Source organism: Cebidichthys violaceus, unplaced genomic scaffold (assembly GCF_023349555.1).
Source record: "Cebidichthys violaceus isolate CVI_PGR_0920_01 unplaced genomic scaffold, fCebVio1.0.p SCAF_3, whole genome shotgun sequence".
In the NCBI taxonomy this organism is placed as follows: Eukaryota; Metazoa; Chordata; class Actinopteri; order Perciformes; family Stichaeidae; genus Cebidichthys; species Cebidichthys violaceus.
Genome location: NW_027176483.1, coordinates 8,411,340 through 8,428,253, shown reverse-complemented (window position 1 = coordinate 8,428,253; position 16,914 = coordinate 8,411,340). Strand labels below are relative to the sequence as shown.

At 38.6% G+C, this 16,914-nt stretch overlaps 2 protein-coding genes across 2 annotated transcripts; both read right to left on the bottom strand.

The window, feature by feature from the left end:
* Nucleotides 1–1,454: 1,454 nt before the first annotated feature.
* On the bottom strand, nt 1,455–13,428 carry LOC137881000 (mucin-2-like). The gene is made up of 19 exons (XM_068722660.1): nt 10,324–13,428; nt 9,741–9,976; nt 8,739–8,910; nt 8,380–8,621; nt 8,103–8,286; nt 7,735–7,927; nt 7,459–7,637; nt 7,283–7,352; nt 6,402–6,541; nt 6,281–6,312; nt 6,025–6,193; nt 4,880–4,984; nt 4,723–4,763; nt 4,360–4,482; nt 3,628–3,729; nt 3,395–3,523; nt 2,946–2,985; nt 2,495–2,618; nt 1,455–2,326 (listed from the first exon to the last, which is right to left on the bottom strand). The coding sequence occupies exons 1-19, from the start codon at nt 12,977–12,979 to the stop codon at nt 2,152–2,154; spliced, it is 5,112 nt and encodes a 1,703-aa protein (XP_068578761.1). The 5' UTR covers nt 12,980–13,428; the 3' UTR covers nt 1,455–2,151.
* On the bottom strand, nt 13,341–16,238 carry LOC137881962 (mucin-5AC-like). Its single transcript, XM_068724193.1, has 2 exons — nt 13,581–16,238; nt 13,341–13,374 (listed from the first exon to the last, which is right to left on the bottom strand). Exons 1-2 carry the CDS (start codon nt 16,061–16,063, stop codon nt 13,341–13,343), a joined length of 2,517 nt encoding a protein of 838 aa, XP_068580294.1. The 5' UTR covers nt 16,064–16,238.
* Nucleotides 16,239–16,914: the final 676 nt, after the last annotated feature.

The window sequence follows — 16,914 nt, the reverse complement described above, 5'->3', positions numbered from 1 at the left end:
CATTGCCTTTGTATTTAATTAATTCATATAGTATTAATATATTATTTTTATTTATTTATTTATTTTTGCTGCCAAACGGTTGGACGCTGCCAGAAAAAAATAAAAAAAAATTGGAAAATATAAATTACTTGCGACTGATTCCAGGTAAATGTACTTAGTTACTCTACCATTGAGTATACATTACATAATCTTTTGGCCCTGTACTTGTAAGGGGCACTCTGTCAAAATAGTTTTCTGTCTATACTTTAGTTTATATTTAGCTGTATATTCCTGAATAAAGTTGTGTTTATTTAATTTACGGATAAGATAAAATAAGATAAGATAATCCTTTATTAGTCCTGCAGCGGGGAAATTTACAGGATTACAGCAGCATAGTGGATAGTGCAAACAAGAGACATAGTAAAAACAAGATTAAAATAAGTATTATAAATAAATAAGTAATAAACAGTAAAGAATATTAACTAAGTAAAAAAGTAAAAATCCACAATAGGTAAAATATAAGAAAAAATATGATATATACAGACAGAATAATTTTTGTATTGCACAGTGTATTTATATTGCGCAGATTTTTAGTGTTGTGTAGTCTACTGGGTGCACAGCTGGTTGTGCAGTCTGACAGCGGCAGGAAAGAAGGACCTGCGGTACCTCTCCTTCACACACCGGGGGTGAATCAACTGGTGGCTGAAGGAGCTGCACAGAGTTGCCACATAGCTTAGCCATCATCCGCCTGTCTCCCACCACTTCCACCGTATCCAGTGGACACCCCAGCACACTGCTGGCCTTCTTGTTAAGTTTGTTTAGTCACTTCCTGTCAGCTGTCGAGATGCTGCTGCCCCAGCAGACCACTCCATAAAAAATGGCTGATGCCACCACAGAGTCAAAGAAGGTCCTCAGGAGTGCTCCCTGCACTCCTCAGCAGATAGAGTCTGCTCTGACCCTTTTTGTAAAGTGCATGTGTATGGTCAGTCCAGTCCAGTTTATTGACAGCAACCTTGTTAATTCAACCAAGACAACACAATGTGTTAGCAATAACTAATGCTCCCCAAGTTTTGATTGTGCACCCAGTGCTAAGACTACTAGAGAATACAGTACACTAGTAAATACAATGTTTACTGTATAATACTGTATATTGGGGAAAAGTTATGCTTTTTTTTTTTGCTTTTTTTTTTTAGAGGTATCACTTGCAAAAAATGTATTTCTTGAGTTGATTTATTATTGAAATTAAACTGTGACTCAAAGTATGTGTTTGATGGTGACTGACTACATATAAAAAATAATATTGAATACATATACAACTATAAATGATGGTGCACTGCCATAGGCAAAATAAATATGTTTTCTATTGAAGTAAAGAGATTCTTCTCGCTACAGTGCATCATGCAAACACTTCAAGACAAATCCATATAAAAAAAATACCTGAGAAAAAAATTAAAAACAAGAACACAGAATTGCGAGTAAACCTTAGATTTTAATGACAATAAAGACGTTCATATTTGCAGAAGTTTGACACATAAGATACAGAGCAAAGATAGCCTGAGTATTCTTACCTTCTTTTATTTATATATTCAATGGGTTGTGAGTTAATTCATCAACATAGATGGAGCTGTTTGATTCAAATCCATGTTTCAAATCTTTCACATTTTATCACAAATATAATCCCTTTCCCCAAAAGAAAATATTGCTACAGTGTGCTATAATATCTGAAGCAATTCCTGTGTCTTTTATCGCTCAAGTCATTTAAAGTAAAAGAAAGAGAAACACCCTCTAAGATTAAAAACACCACATTGTTAAGTTTCTATAAAAGGAAAATCCTCTTCAAAAGCTAAAAGAGACACCAGGACACAAATATGTGCTGACAGACACAATGTGGACCTGCCTCCCTGACAATAAATGAGAAAGTGATGAGTGTAAAGGAACAATTTCCAGGGGTTTACAAAATGTCCGACCACAACAACACTGCTGTTTAAAAGGTTAAACTTATCTACCCTTATTTGGGGCTGCTGAATACAGAGAGGTGTGTGTCTTCATATATTGAGTCTTGACTCTTTAATAGTTTTTGGAGAGGATTTGTTAAAGTTTATGTAAGTATATTAGTTAATTTATCCCTTCAACTAAGCTTAGTTTTCAATGTTGTCTTGCTAAATTTTTACGTTAGTCTGACAGGTCCTGACATTTAGCGACTTGGCAACCACACTTGTCAACTGAAATATAGGAGTGCTTTATCTTTTTGCCATCGACACAGACCATCTCCACCTCCTTCTTACTGGTGGCCATTTCTTGACAGCATGAGCATGAATGCATCAAACGCTTTTCTTCCGCAGAGTACCTGTAGATAGAAGCAGATTCAGACAGGATCAGTGTCAGTCACTTGCTGTTCAATGTGAACAAAACATCTATCTTGAAACTACACATGAAAACTGAGCAGGTGAGTTCAGCATGATTGAGTAAGTAGTTTGTACTGTACATCTCTCAGATAGTTTGTTATAAATCTCACATTGATGAGGATGCTCCACAAGGTCCTACACAGGCCGTGATTTCCACTGGCACAACTGACTTGCAGTCCTTTGTCTGCAGATAGGTGGTGTTCCTTTTCATTTGACAGTTGGTTCTTGGAGTACCTGTGAATGGGACATTAACATATTTTTCATCTTGCTGCAAAAAATAACGTCATTCAGTGGCAAAATAAAATAAAGTCTCTAATATGTGGAGTTTTAGGCTCTGTTTGTATGCAAAAACTGCATTATGGGTAATCGATTAATAATTTGAGTTCACTTTTAATTCAAATGAAAAAAAATTCAGCTTCTGAATTATGAACATTTTCAGAAAATATCAACATATTAATCAATAATGAAAACAGTCTTTGCCACTGTCGACGCACGTTATGAGTAACAGAGGATGACACTGATATTGTGTAATTTTAATACATTTTATTGACTCATACTTACAAGTTCTGCAACAACTGTTGCTATCACTTTGTTCAGTTCCCTGTAATATAAACAATATGGATTGTAAAATATGCAGATAAACAACACAGACTGATATAGAGTCTGTCATGTGTACATTATTACTGGTGCAATATATAAAGCAATTTCTTCTTCACTATGTATTTGTGTATTTCAGTACATGTGTATTGTGTATTGACGTCTCTCATATTTCTCATTCCTCATTTATCTAATTTCATCCCATTTACCAAAAGTCTACGATCAGAAAAGGAAATCTTTTTTGTGCATGGTACACGATGCATTAGCAGAAATAACTAAACTAACCCCATATTCTACAGTTTGGATGCAAAGTGTACTGTAGGATAAGTCAGCACCAGTTCAGAGTTATTTACAAAGATTATAGTTGACAGAAATAAGAACTTCTGCTTGTTTCAGGACAGGATTATACTCACAGGAACGCAGTTTGCTGGATCAAATGCAGGACATGTTGTTAGGCTTTTAGAGGTTATGAACTGATCCTTCACCTTTTGGCAATCATACTTGACACACTTATCATTTGGCGGTGACCAAGACTGGGAAGGCTGTCAGAGGTGTAGAAGAGGACAATTAGTGAACATAAACATTGACTGGTACCAAAATTTAAGGTGACAGAATTCTGAAGATGTTCCCATTACTCTGTACTTACTATAATAATTATCGGAGAAGTGAAGCCTGGGACCTCCACAACACAATTGGTTTGTTTACATGATCCACAACATTGTCCAGGTTGCTTTTCATACACATGGCCCTATTAGGAAAAAAAGCACAAATCAAAATAGTGTGCAACTTCACTCAATTAAATGTATACATAATAACTAATAAGTAGTATTTACTATACTGTCTCGTTCATCCAAATTAAATAAAGAACTTGTATCTCACTTACTCCAAAAGTTATATCAAGCCATTCTGATGTTAAAGGTTTGAGATATCCATCTCTGAGACTCTTGCTGCCACCCGAATTGGGATGAATGTAGTTTAGTTTGTGGTGCTCAAAACACTACCATTTTTTATCATTACATTCCCCTTTTGTTTAAATTTGGAAGGCGGCAGAAATCTCAGAGACAGATGTCTCAAACCTGTGCAAATACAACCAAAACATTTACATGACTAGAGACTATATATAACACGGATAAGTAAAAAAAAAAAATCTTGTAGTTTTGTTAAGTTTAGTTTTTTTGTTAAACTCGAGCAAAACACTGACATCTTCAAACTATCGTCATGTGCACATAAACAGCAAACTCTATGCATCTGCAAATGGTAAACAGATCAACACAAAAGCATGTGCTCTCATGATAAACATTTTGTACACTATATACCTTTATTTGCTTCCTATTTAATTAAAAACTGCAATGCTGTTGATAGTTACATACAAACATACCTCTGGACACGATGGGAAACAGTCCTTCACATAACACTGAATGGTGTTCAACTTGCTTCTGGGATCCTGAGTTTTAGTACAGCTGCATGATTCACATGGGTTTTTGGAGAAATCCCTACCTGGCTGTAAACAATGAAACACAAAGTCTTAGCTGTATTTCATATAAAGGCCAGCAAATTAAATGTCACTATTATCTAACAACATTGTGAAAATACAGAAGACTAACTTAAATGCTATTGTTAAGATAATACTTAATTTGTCGTATTCTTAATTTAAAGATTGCAACGTTTTAGTAACACTTTAACAAACAAGTATACTTTTATTTGTGCACATTTAAGATATATACAGAATATTATTCCTTACCTTGTACTCAGTATCATTGAAGACACAGACGCCTTTGGGTACTAGATTAAAATAATGACAAATATGATTACATTAAAGGCTTATGCATAGTTTAGTTTGAAGTCTTTCACACACTAACACTAAGCAAATGGAACTGAAACTTATATGAAAAGCTTACCACAGCTGTAAGACGGGCAGCAAGTGTCATTTGAGATTTGGATCTCCAACTCAAATCCTAGTTTGCAGTTATGTTTTTGCAACGAACAGCGGTTCTTATCACATTCTGTTGGTTGAAAGGAAAGACATTTCAAAGGCTGGTAAGTATGACAAAAAAATTAACTATTAACAGGTACTCCTGGAAAATACACGATTACTTCTTGTTACCTACCTTAAAATAAAAATGGATCTCCTAATTGACCAAGCACCATTCTTTACTGAGTGATTCACTGACTCATAGACATCAGCATACACTGCCATGTTTAATCATACAGTCACACAGGACTGTCACAATATCATTTGTACTACACAATTATTGTGGCCAAAACAATTCACAATAACAATATTATTGTGATATCTATAAAAAACTGAAATAATAATATTAATAATATTAATAATGCTATCAGTCAAAGTAATCTTTAACTTAGTTTATTTCGTTTTTAGTCTTTTTTTTGCAAATAAATTATGCTCAAAATTTGAGTTTAGGGAGGTAGAGAGAGAGTCTGTAACCATAACTGTACAGAAGCTTTATTAAAGAGGTGCTGGATTCTTTACAGAATGTGATACATGTAGCATTGCTGTAAATATGGTATGAACTGAATATACTGTATCAGTATCATACAGGATACTCAAAGTGCCTTCTTAGCAAATTATATCAGATATCACTGGGGGTAGGCTAAATAACAAAAACATATGTCGGTATAATGCAATACAGTTCAACAGCACCACAAACTACATCCTCCAAAATGATCATGAAGTTCAATCAACTCTCTGAAATAGTTACAACAAAACTGAACATTTTAACCTACATTGAGGTATTTAGGATTTATAGCAGGATAGTTATATTATACTGCATTCCGTTTAGCAAGGACAACCCAATAAACTGGCATCTGAGTGTATTTCCTCCGGCTTTAGAAAGCTATTATACAAAAGAGGAAATAAGATTTATGCAACTGTTTTCACAAACTAGAAATAAGGAGTAGTACTCCTTATTATGACACAACTGATATTTATATGTAAAATGAGTGAAGTTCCCATTAAATCATCTAAATATCCTTCCATTCAAAATTGTCGGCAGATGAAGGTGTGTTACTTTGAATCACTCACCACAGGTCAGTCTTTCACAGCAGTCCACTTTGCGCTTCACCAACACCTCACCTTCCTCAGTACAGGTTATTGGCTCTTGAGTGGGACAGGTGAGAGGCTTACACTGAACACTCAGAGTGTCCTCATCACAAGTACACTGCTTACAGTCGGTCTGCCAAGCCTCACCAAGCTGTTTTAAGACGGAACAGAGTTCGTAACGTGTCAGCAACAAATACTCTGTGAATAATGATCATCAGTCATGTATGGTAGCATTTACCTGTTTAGGTTGGCCGTCAGGTCCAGTGCAACCTTTAACAATACAAAACAATTAGTTTACCAAAACATTAATTAATTCTCAAAGAATCAGATTTTTCTTCACAACAATAAAATTATCTTACAGGAGGAGACACAGAGGTCAGAATTTGAGCTGAACAGGATCATCCCCTCTTGGCAGAAACATCCCTCTAAGATGCCATTATAAGCTTGGTTTTTTTTGCCATTTCTTTCCTGGCATTGTTGTGCATGCTTCTCATTGTATCTAAATGTGAAGACAATTGATGGTGAAAAAACCCACATAATTATTTCAGAAATAAAAGTATAAATTAATAAATAATGCATAAATGTTGAGTATAATACAGTATTGTTTTTTTTTTTTTTGCCATGCTAGCGGCATGGCTGTATAGATAGCAGTGTTGATCTGTTTGTCCACCACTTTGGTCCACACTGAAATATTTCAACAACTCTTTTAAATAGTTGTACAGACATTCATGATCCCCAGAGGATGAATCCCAATGCCTTTGTTGATCCACTGACTTTCCCTCTACAGCCACCACGAGGTTGACATTTGTGGTTTTAAGTGAAAACTATCAAAACTATTGGGTGGATTGCAGTGCCATTTGGTACAGACATCCAAGAACCCCTCAGTAACGGTTTGTAATGACTTTGGTAATCCATTCACTTTTCATTGACCCCTATCGTCAAGTCAGAATTTGAATTTGTTTTGATTTATCACCAAATACCTGCAAAACTAATTACACTCCTAGCTGGCTGACACGCAAAACTAAGATGGTGGTAATGGTAGTCATCACTGCTTAACATCAGCACGTTTTGCATTGCCATTGTGTGCATGTTGCGCATGCTGATGTTTGCATTTGGTTCAGCCTAATTACAGCCTCTCAGAGCCGCTAGCATGGCTATAGAAACTTAGTCTTGTTAAATTACAAGCTGCTGACATTATTTGATTCATGATATTGATAATAGAACTGAGCGATTACTGTACCTTGCATTGCAAGTTGGAACAAAAGTTGGCCCGCAAGGCTTGTATACCATATTTTGTGGACATTTTTGTTCTACAACAAGAGAAAAATGGATTTAAACATAAAAATTATGAAAAAAAGTAGTCTGGACATCTGAAAATGACAATGTTAGCTTTCTACTGAATTGAACCTCTCCTACCACACTGTCCGTTTGTAGCATTCCTCCAGGGTATACAGACAGATGCTTCAGCACACCTCATGGCATACGCCTCCATACTGGAACAACCAATGGTGGAACTTTCCATTTGGCAAACATCAAATTTACAGCTCTCGTAAAATGGTCTTGGTGAGATTACTTTGTGGCATTCCTCAAACACCCTTAATGTACAAATCAGAAGGAAGACAGCTGTTAATCAGAGTGATACTCAAGAATTAATTGACATATTGTGTACATATCTATTCTATAAATTCTTACTTGCTGATCAGAATTTCACAGATATCAGGTTTGCAGGGTGTTGTTGTTGGTTTTGGTGTCGGTTTAGGAGATGGGTTCTCACAATATGGTTTATTCTTATCCGGTACATGCCACTGTCCCATCTGAGAGCATGTGGGATTAATCTGGCCATTTGGTAATCTGCAGTCATTTTTCTTGTTATTGTCACAGGTACCTTGTGAAAGTAAATAGTAACATGACAGATATTACAACCCATGTGTTACTACATGTCTTACATCCATTGGCACTTTCATATTAAATCTAGGACTGTTTATGTATTTTCATCTATGAACGTAACATGCAGCCTCATTTTCTGTGTTATTCTAACAGCAAATTGATTATCAGCTTACCACACTGTCCCTCTGTGTTGTTGTGGAAAAGGGAAAACGGCAAGTCAACGCTGAAAAAAAGCCCTTTGAACATCATAACGGCTTCAATTTCCGGAATTCTCAAAAGCAGCTCAACTCCTGTACTTGTTACGATGAAGTCATCATTAGAGTAGGTTGGGAATACCTGCTTGCCGTTGATGAATACCTAAACATTTCATCATCATTAGCACTGCATATCAGTTAAATATATTTAAATAAATATATTTAAATAAGTTTAAATTTGTGTAGCAAAATGTACCTTATTTACGGTTGGATTTTTGTCCTGTGTAAGAATAACTTCATAGTTTTTGTAATACACGATCATGGATTTAGCACAGGTCACAGTTCCAGACGGACTACAGTTTTCGTTGTCGATAACAATTTTAAAATTGTGTTTAGGAAGGATCTCTTTGACAAGGACATATGTGCAGTTTTCCTGGAAGCTGTAATACTGGCCGTCAAATGTCAGATAATGAGAATCTCCCCAGCCACTGCAAACACCTGCAAATATTAGATTGAGATAACATTGAGTTTTACATCAAAGAAAACTATTTATACTGTACGTTTTATTGTAATGTACTAAAAGATGTTGCTTAAAAGGTTTTCACTTGATCTTACATCTGCAGTCATAGTGGAAACAGCAGCCTCCTTCATCATAAACCCTGACTGGCGGTTGCCCATTTTCACATACAGGCATGGTCACTGGTTCACATGGCACATGTTCTGTTGTGACTCTTCCATTATCACATGTTTCTGTGATGCAGTTTTTTGAACTCCAAGACTCACCATCCTGTAAATGGCAAAGTAGTACTTTTAGTAATCTAATACCAGTGAAATAAATACTATACCATGATTTTACATTGATCAGTGCTAATGAGACAGTATATGCATAGGTGTTATTATCAATACCACTAATGGGTTGACATTCTTTAATAATTGTTATGTTGGATTTATTTGTAGATGTAACCTGTAGTGACATATGAGGTACACAGCAAAGTTGTATTACTTATATGTAAATCATTTTATTTATGGAGCTATTTGTTTTGTTTATGTATCAATATCTCATTCTGTTAGTTTCTCTAGTTTTGTATGTTGTGAGTTGGTCTTATGGTGTGTTTGAAAGTGTTTTTATGTTGTATGTTAATGTGGTTTGTAATAAGATCCTAAAGAGATTAGCCTCTGTTTTGATTGAGCTAATGGGGCCACTAATAAATGAAATTATATAAAAAATCCATTGACCTTTGTTCCAATATTCTGCAACTACTGGGGTAAAATATCTAATGATATAAGATACTTCTACTCTACTGGAGACTTTTTCCAGGGAAGACCTAAGGTGTGAAAATCAACAAAGAAGCACACATCAATAATAAGGACGTATTTGAGGCTTTTCAAATGAATCAGTAATTGCATATGGAACTTATCGACTACGGTTGCACTTTAATGTTGATAGTTTCATTGACAGCTTAAAAGACCAATGAGAGTATGCAGAATATGCATTAAAATGCCTTATTTTTATCCAAAGGAATCAAATACCTTGTTTCAGACTCTCTCTCAGAATAGACACTCTGGAAACAATGCCAGTTAAGATGATTTGTTCCATGTTTAACTAAATTCAAATACCTTTCGAGGTGGCTCCAGATATGAACAGTCTTTGGGAGGCTTCACTGTGGATAAAGAGATTGTACTGGCAATTGTAGAGCCAATTTGTTTTGTAGTGCCAGAGCTTGTTGTGGTTGGGGGAGTTGGCGGAGTCGTATGGTGACATAGTCTAGCAAGCTTCTCAACATTGCATGTCAAATTGCAATATGCAGTGAAACACCAGCCTTCTCCATCAGTCTTATTGTACATGAAGCTACCTATATGAGAATAAAACCAAGGCAGTTAAATCCAAAATGACTAATGATGTGAGAAAAACAAGTTACAGTGCCAGGGTTACAGCTGTCTTTATAATGCAACATTGGTGAATACTTGTCTAATTTATTTTTGTTTTGTATAAGATACAAAAGGAATGAAGGGTAACTCAGACTGTGGATTATGATTATAGATCTCAATGGAAACAGGATTTGAGCATGAAAAACCTTGGAGTTTAGGCTGCAAATTAAATTAGAAGTGCCAAGTTGCATTGTAAGGACAGGTGTAACCATGACCAAAATATTGATGCTGATAAAATGTACAACAAGTGATGCAAAAACCAATTGCTTACCAGGAGAAAACAATTGATCCTTGTACTTGCAGAAACATAAAGTTGTTCCGCCAGTGGTTGAAGACTGAAGAGTTAAAGGTTTTACAGTAGGAGTTTCAGTAATGGCAGTTGTGGACTCAGGAGTTGTTGTGAAAGTAGGTGTTTTTGATGGTGTTGGAATACTGGGCTTTTCTATTACTGTAGTGGTGGGAATTTTTGAGGTTGTTGCAGTTTCTGTTTGGGTTGTCTTTGTGTTGTCTTTTGTGACAATGGATTCTGTTGATGGTGCTGTTGTAACCACTGTATTTGTTACAACTTCAGGGGTTGTGGCAGGCTTTTTAGTTGTTGTAACAGCAGTAGTAATGGGATTTTCTGTGATCGTTGTGGTAGCCTTTTCTGTTGTTGCTGAGGTGGTGGGCCTTTCTGTGGTTGTTGCCGTTTCTTCTGTAATTGTGGTTTCTTTTGTTGGAGTTTCAGTTGTTTTTGTTGTTTGCTTTTCTGTGTTTGTTACCGGGGTGCTGGCTTCTTCAGTTGTTGTGGCAGCAGTAGTTTGTTCCTTTTCTGTGGTGGTTATGGGTTCTTCTGTTATCGTGGTGGTTGTGGTGGGCTTTTTAGTTGTTGTAACAGCAGTAGTAATGGGATTTTCTGTGGTTGTTGTGGTAGCCTTTTCCTTTGTTGCCGAGGTGGTGGGCCTTTCTGTCGTTGTTGTGGTCGCAGTTGTGGTTGAAGGTTCACACATGTTGACGCAACATTTCACTCGTATTTCATAGTCATAACAAATCGGAGGTGGACCTTGATCTTTGTCAAGACAGATTAGTCCATCACTTGGGTTGCATTTTACCTTTTGACCTAGATTCTTGAAAGGAACATCCTCGTATTGTTTTGCTCTACATTCTATTTCCAGAGGTTTACTGCAAGCACTCAGATCCGGATCAGTAATCTGTTCAATGGGTTCATGATCTCCACCATCTTCACCACCAGGGTAATCACTGTTTGTCCAATTCGACCACTTACAAACATAGCAGTCAGCGGATGTTGTGGTAAGTGTTTCTGTGGTTGTGGCAGCAGTTGTGGGGGTCTTTCCTGTGGGTGTTGTAGTTGTACTCTTTACAAGGGCTTCTGTTGATGGTGCTGTTGTAACCACTGTTTTTGTTACAACTTCAGGGGTTGTTGTGGCAGGCTTTTTAGTTGTTGTAACAGCAGTAGTAATGGGATTTTCTGTGATCGTTGTGGTAGCCTTTTCTGTTGTTGCTGAGGTGGTGGGCCTTTCTGTGGTTGTTGCCATTTCTTCTGTAATTGTGGTTTCTTTTGTTGGAGTTTCAGTTGTTTTTGTTGTTTGCTTTTCTGTGTTTGTTACCGGGGTGCTGGCTTCTTCAGTTGTTGTGGCAGCAGTAGTTTGTTCCTTTTCTGTGGTGGTTATGGGTTCTTCTGTTATCGTGGTGGTTGTGGTGGGCTTTTTAGTTGTTGTAACAGCAGTAGTAATGGGATTTTCTGTGATCGTTGTGGTAGCCTTTTCTGTTGTTGCTGAGGTGGTGGGCCTTTCTGTGGTTGTTGCCGTTTCTTCTGTAATTGTGGTTTCTTTTGTTGGAGTTTCAGTTGTTTTTGTTGTTTGCTTTTCTGTGTTTGTTACCGGGGTGCTGGCTTCTTCAGTTGTTGTGGCAGCAGTAGTTTGTTCCTTTTCTGTGGTGGTTATGGGTTCTTCTGTTATTGTGGTGGTTGTGGTGGGCTTTTTAGTTGTTGTAACAGCAGTAGTAATGGGATTTTCTGTGGTTGTTGTGGTAGCCTTTTCTGTTGTTGCTGAGGTGGTGGGCCTTTCTGTGGTTGTTGCCGTTTCTTCTGTAATTGTGGTTTCTTTTGTTGGAGTTTCAGTTGTTTTTGTTGTTTGCTTTTCTGTGTTTGTTACCAGGGTGCTGGCTTCTTCAGTTGTTGTGGCAGCAGTAGTTTGTTCCTTTTCTGTGGTGGTTATGGGTTCTTCTGTTATCGTGGTGGTTGTGGTGGGCTTTTTAGCTGTTGTAACAGCAGTAGTAATGGGATTTTCTGTGGTTGTTGTGGTAGCCTTTTCCTTTGTTGCTGAGGTGGTGGGCCTTTCTGTCGTTGTTGTGGTCGCAGTTGTGGTTGAAGGTTCACACATGTTGACGCAACATTTCACTCGTATTTCATAGTCATAACAAATCGGAGGTGGACCTTGATCTTTGTCAAGACAGATTAGTCCATCACTTGGGTTGCATTTTACCTTTTGACCTAGATTCTTGAAAGGAACATCCTCGTATTGTTTTGCTCTACATTCTATTTCCAGAGGTTTACTGCAAGCACTCAGATCCGGATCAGTAATCTGTTCAATGGGTTCATGATCTCCACCATCTTCACCACCAGGGTAATCACTGTTTGTCCAATTCGACCACTTACAAACATAGCAGTCAGCGGATGTTGTGGTAAGTGTTTCTGTGGTTGTGGCAGCAGTTGTGGGGGTCTTTCCTGTGGGTGTTGTAGTTGTACTCTTTACAAGGGCTTCTGTTGATGGTGCTGTTGTAACCACTGTTTTTGTTACAACTTCAGGGGTTGTTGTGGCAGGCTTTTTAGTTGTTGTAACAGCAGTAGTAATGGGATTTTCTGTGATCGTTGTGGTAGCCTTTTCTGTTGTTGCTGAGGTGGTGGGCCTTTCTGTGGTTGTTGCCATTTCTTCTGTAATTGTGGTTTCTTTTGTTGGAGTTTCAGTTGTTTTTGTTGTTTGCTTTTCTGTGTTTGTTACCGGGGTGCTGGCTTCTTCAGTTGTTGTGGCAGCAGTAGTTTGTTCCTTTTCTGTGGTGGTTATGGGTTCTTCTGTTATCGTGGTGGTTGTGGTGGGCTTTTTAGTTGTTGTAACAGCAGTAGTAATGGGATTTTCTGTGATCGTTGTGGTAGCCTTTTCTGTTGTTGCTGAGGTGGTGGGCCTTTCTGTGGTTGTTGCCGTTTCTTCTGTAATTGTGGTTTCTTTTGTTGGAGTTTCAGTTGTTTTTGTTGTTTGCTTTTCTGTGTTTGTTACCGGGGTGCTGGCTTCTTCAGTTGTTGTGGCAGCAGTAGTTTGTTCCTTTTCTGTGGTGGTTATGGGTTCTTCTGTTATCGTGGTGGTTGTGGTGGGCTTTTTAGTTGTTGTAACAGCAGTAGTAATGGGATTTTCTGTGGTTGTTGTGGTAGCCTTTTCTGTTGTTGCTGAGGTGGTGGGCCTTTCTGTGGTTGTTGCCGTTTCTTCTGTAATTGTGGTTTCTTTTGTTGGAGTTTCAGTTGTTTTTGTTGTTTGCTTTTCTGTGTTTGTTACCAGGGTGCTGGCTTCTTCAGTTGTTGTGGCAGCAGTAGTTTGTTCCTTTTCTGTGGTGGTTATGGGTTCTTCTGTTATCGTGGTGGTTGTGGTGGGCTTTTTAGCTGTTGTAACAGCAGTAGTAATGGGATTTTCTGTGGTTGTTGTGGTAGCCTTTTCCTTTGTTGCTGAGGTGGTGGGCCTTTCTGTCGTTGTTGTGGTCGCAGTTGTGGTTGAAGGTTCACACATGTTGACGCAACATTTCACTCGTATTTCATAGTCATAACAAATCGGAGGTGGACCTTGATCTTTGTCAAGACAGATTAGTCCATCACTTGGGTTGCATTTTACCTTTTGACCTAGATTCTTGAAAGGAACATCCTCGTATTGTTTTGCTCTACATTCTATTTCCAGAGGTTTACTGCAAGCACTCAGATCCGGATCAGTAATCTGTTCAATGGGTTCATGATCTCCACCATCTTCACCACCAGGGTAATCACTGTTTGTCCAATTCGACCACTTACAAACATAGCAGTCAGCGGATGTTGTGGTAAGTGTTTCTGTGGTTGTGGCAGCAGTTGTGGGGGTCTTTCCTGTGGGTGTTGTAGTTGTACTCTTTACAAGGGCTTCTGTTGATGGTGCTGTTGTAACCACTGTTTTTGTTACAACTTCAGGGGTTGTTGTGGCAGGCTTTTTAGTTGTTGTAACAGCAGTAGTAATGGGATTTTCTGTGATCGTTGTGGTAGCCTTTTCTGTTGTTGCTGAGGTGGTGGGCCTTTCTGTGGTTGTTGCCGTTTCTTCTGTAATTGTGGTTTCTTTTGTTGGAGTTTCAGTTGTTTTTGTTGTTTGCTTTTCTGTGTTTGTTACCGGGGTGCTGGCTTCTTCAGTTGTTGTGGCAGCAGTAGTTTGTTCCTTTTCTGTGGTGGTTATGGGTTCTTCTGTTATCGTGGTGGTTGTGGTGGGCTTTTTAGCTGTTGTAACAGCAGTAGTAATGGGATTTTCTGTGGTTGTTGTGGTAGCCTTTTCCTTTGTTGCCGAGGTGGTGGGCCTTTCTGTCGTTGTTGTGGTCGCAGTTGTGGTTGAAGGTTCACACATGTTGACGCAACATTTCACTCGTATTTCATAGTCATAACAAATCGGAGGTGGACCTTGATCTTTGTCAAGACAGATTAGTCCATCACTTGGGTTGCATTTTACCTTTTGACCTAGATTCTTGAAAGGAACATCCTCGTATTGTTTTGCTCTACATTCTATTTCCAGAGGTTTACTGCAAGCACTCAGATCCGGATCAGTAATCTGTTCAATGGGTTCATGATCTCCACCATCTTCACCACCAGGGTAATCACTGTTTGTCCAATTCGACCACTTACAAACATAGCAGTCAGCGGATGTTGTGGTAAGTGTTTCTGTGGTTGTGGCAGCAGTTGTGGGGGTCTTTCCTGTGGGTGTTGTAGTTGTACTCTTCACAAGGGCTTCTGTTGATGGTGCTGTTGTAACCACTGTTTTTGTTACAACTTCAGGGGTTGTTGTGGCAGGCTTTTTAGTTGTTGTAACAGCAGTAGTAATGGGATTTTCTGTGATCGTTGTGGTAGCCTTTTCTGTTGTTGCTGAGGTGGTGGGCCTTTCTGTGGTTGTTGCCGTTTCTTCTGTAATTGTGGTTTCTTTTGTTGGAGTTTCAGTTGTTTTTGTTGTTTGCTTTTCTGTGTTTGTTACTGGGGTGCTGGCTTCTTCAGTTGTTGTGGCAGCAGTAGTTTGTTCCTTTTCTGTGGTGGTTATGGGTTCTTCTGTTATCGTGGTGGTTGTGGTGGGCTTTTTAGCTGTTGTAACAGCAGTAGTAATGGGATTTTCTGTGGTTGTTGTGGTAGCCTTTTCCTTTGTTGCCGAGGTGGTGGGCCTTTCTGTCGTTGTTGTGGTCGCAGTTGTGGTTGAAGGTTCACACATGTTGACGCAACATTTCACTCGTATTTCATAGTCATAACAAATCGGAGGTGGACCTTGATCTTTGTCAAGACAGATTAGTCCATCACTTGGGTTGCATTTTACCTTTTGACCTAGATTCTTGAAAGGAACATCCTCGTATTGTTTTGCTCTACATTCTATTTCCAGAGGTTTACTGCAAGCACTCAGATCCGGATCAGTAATCTGTTCAATGGGTTCATGATCTCCACCATCTTCACCACCAGGGTAATCACTGTTTGTCCAATTCGACCACTTACAAACATAGCAGTCAGCGGATGTTGTGGTAAGTGTTTCTGTGGTTGTGGCAGCAGTTGTGGGGGTCTTTCCTGTGGGTGTTGTAGTTGTACTCTTTACAAGGGCTTCTGTTGATGGTGCTGTTGTAACCACTGTTTTTGTTACAACTTCAGGGGTTGTTGTGGCAGGCTTTTTAGTTGTTGTAACAGCAGTAGTAATGGGATTTTCTGTGATCGTTGTGGTAGCCTTTTCTGTTGTTGCTGAGGTGGTGGGCCTTTCTGTGGTTGTTGCCATTTCTTCTGTAATTGTGGTTTCTTTTGTTGGAGTTTCAGTTGTTTTTGTTGTTTGCTTTTCTGTGTTTGTTACTGGGGTGCTGGCTTCTTCAGTTGTTGTGGCAGCAGTAGTTTGTTCCTTTTCTGTGGTGGTTATGGGTTCTTCTGTTATCGTGGTGGTTGTGGTGGGCTTTTTAGTTGTTGTAACAGCAGTAGTAATGGGATTTTCTGTGGTTGTTGTGGTAGCCTTTTCTGTTGTTGCTGAGGTGGTGGGCCTTTCTGTGGTTGTTGCCGTTTCTTCTGTAATTGTGGTTTCTTTTGTTGGAGTTTCAGTTGTTTTTGTTGTTTGCTTTTCTGTGTTTGTTACCGGGGTGCTGGCTTCTTCAGTTGTTGTGGCAGCAGTAGTTTGTTCCTTTTCTGTGGTGGTTATGGGTTCTTCTGTTATCGTGGTGGTTGTGGTGGGCTTTTTAGCTGTTGTAACAGCAGTAGTAATGGGATTTTCTGTGGTTGTTGTGGTAGCCTTTTCCTTTGTTGCCGAGGTGGTGGGCCTTTCTGTCGTTGTTGTGGTCGCAGTTGTGGTTGAAGGTTCACACATGTTGACGCAACATTTCACTCGTATTTCATAGTCATAACAAATCGGAGGTGGACCTTGATCTTTGTCAAGACAGATTAGTCCATCACTTGGGTTGCATTTTACCTTTTGACCTAGATTCTTGAAAGGAACATCCTCGTATTGTTTTGCTCTACATTCTATTTCCAGAGGTTTACTGCAAGCACTCAGATCCGGATCAGTAATCTGTTCAATGGGTTCATGATCTCCACCATCTTCACCACCAGGGTAATCACTGTTTGTCCAATTCGACCACTTACAAA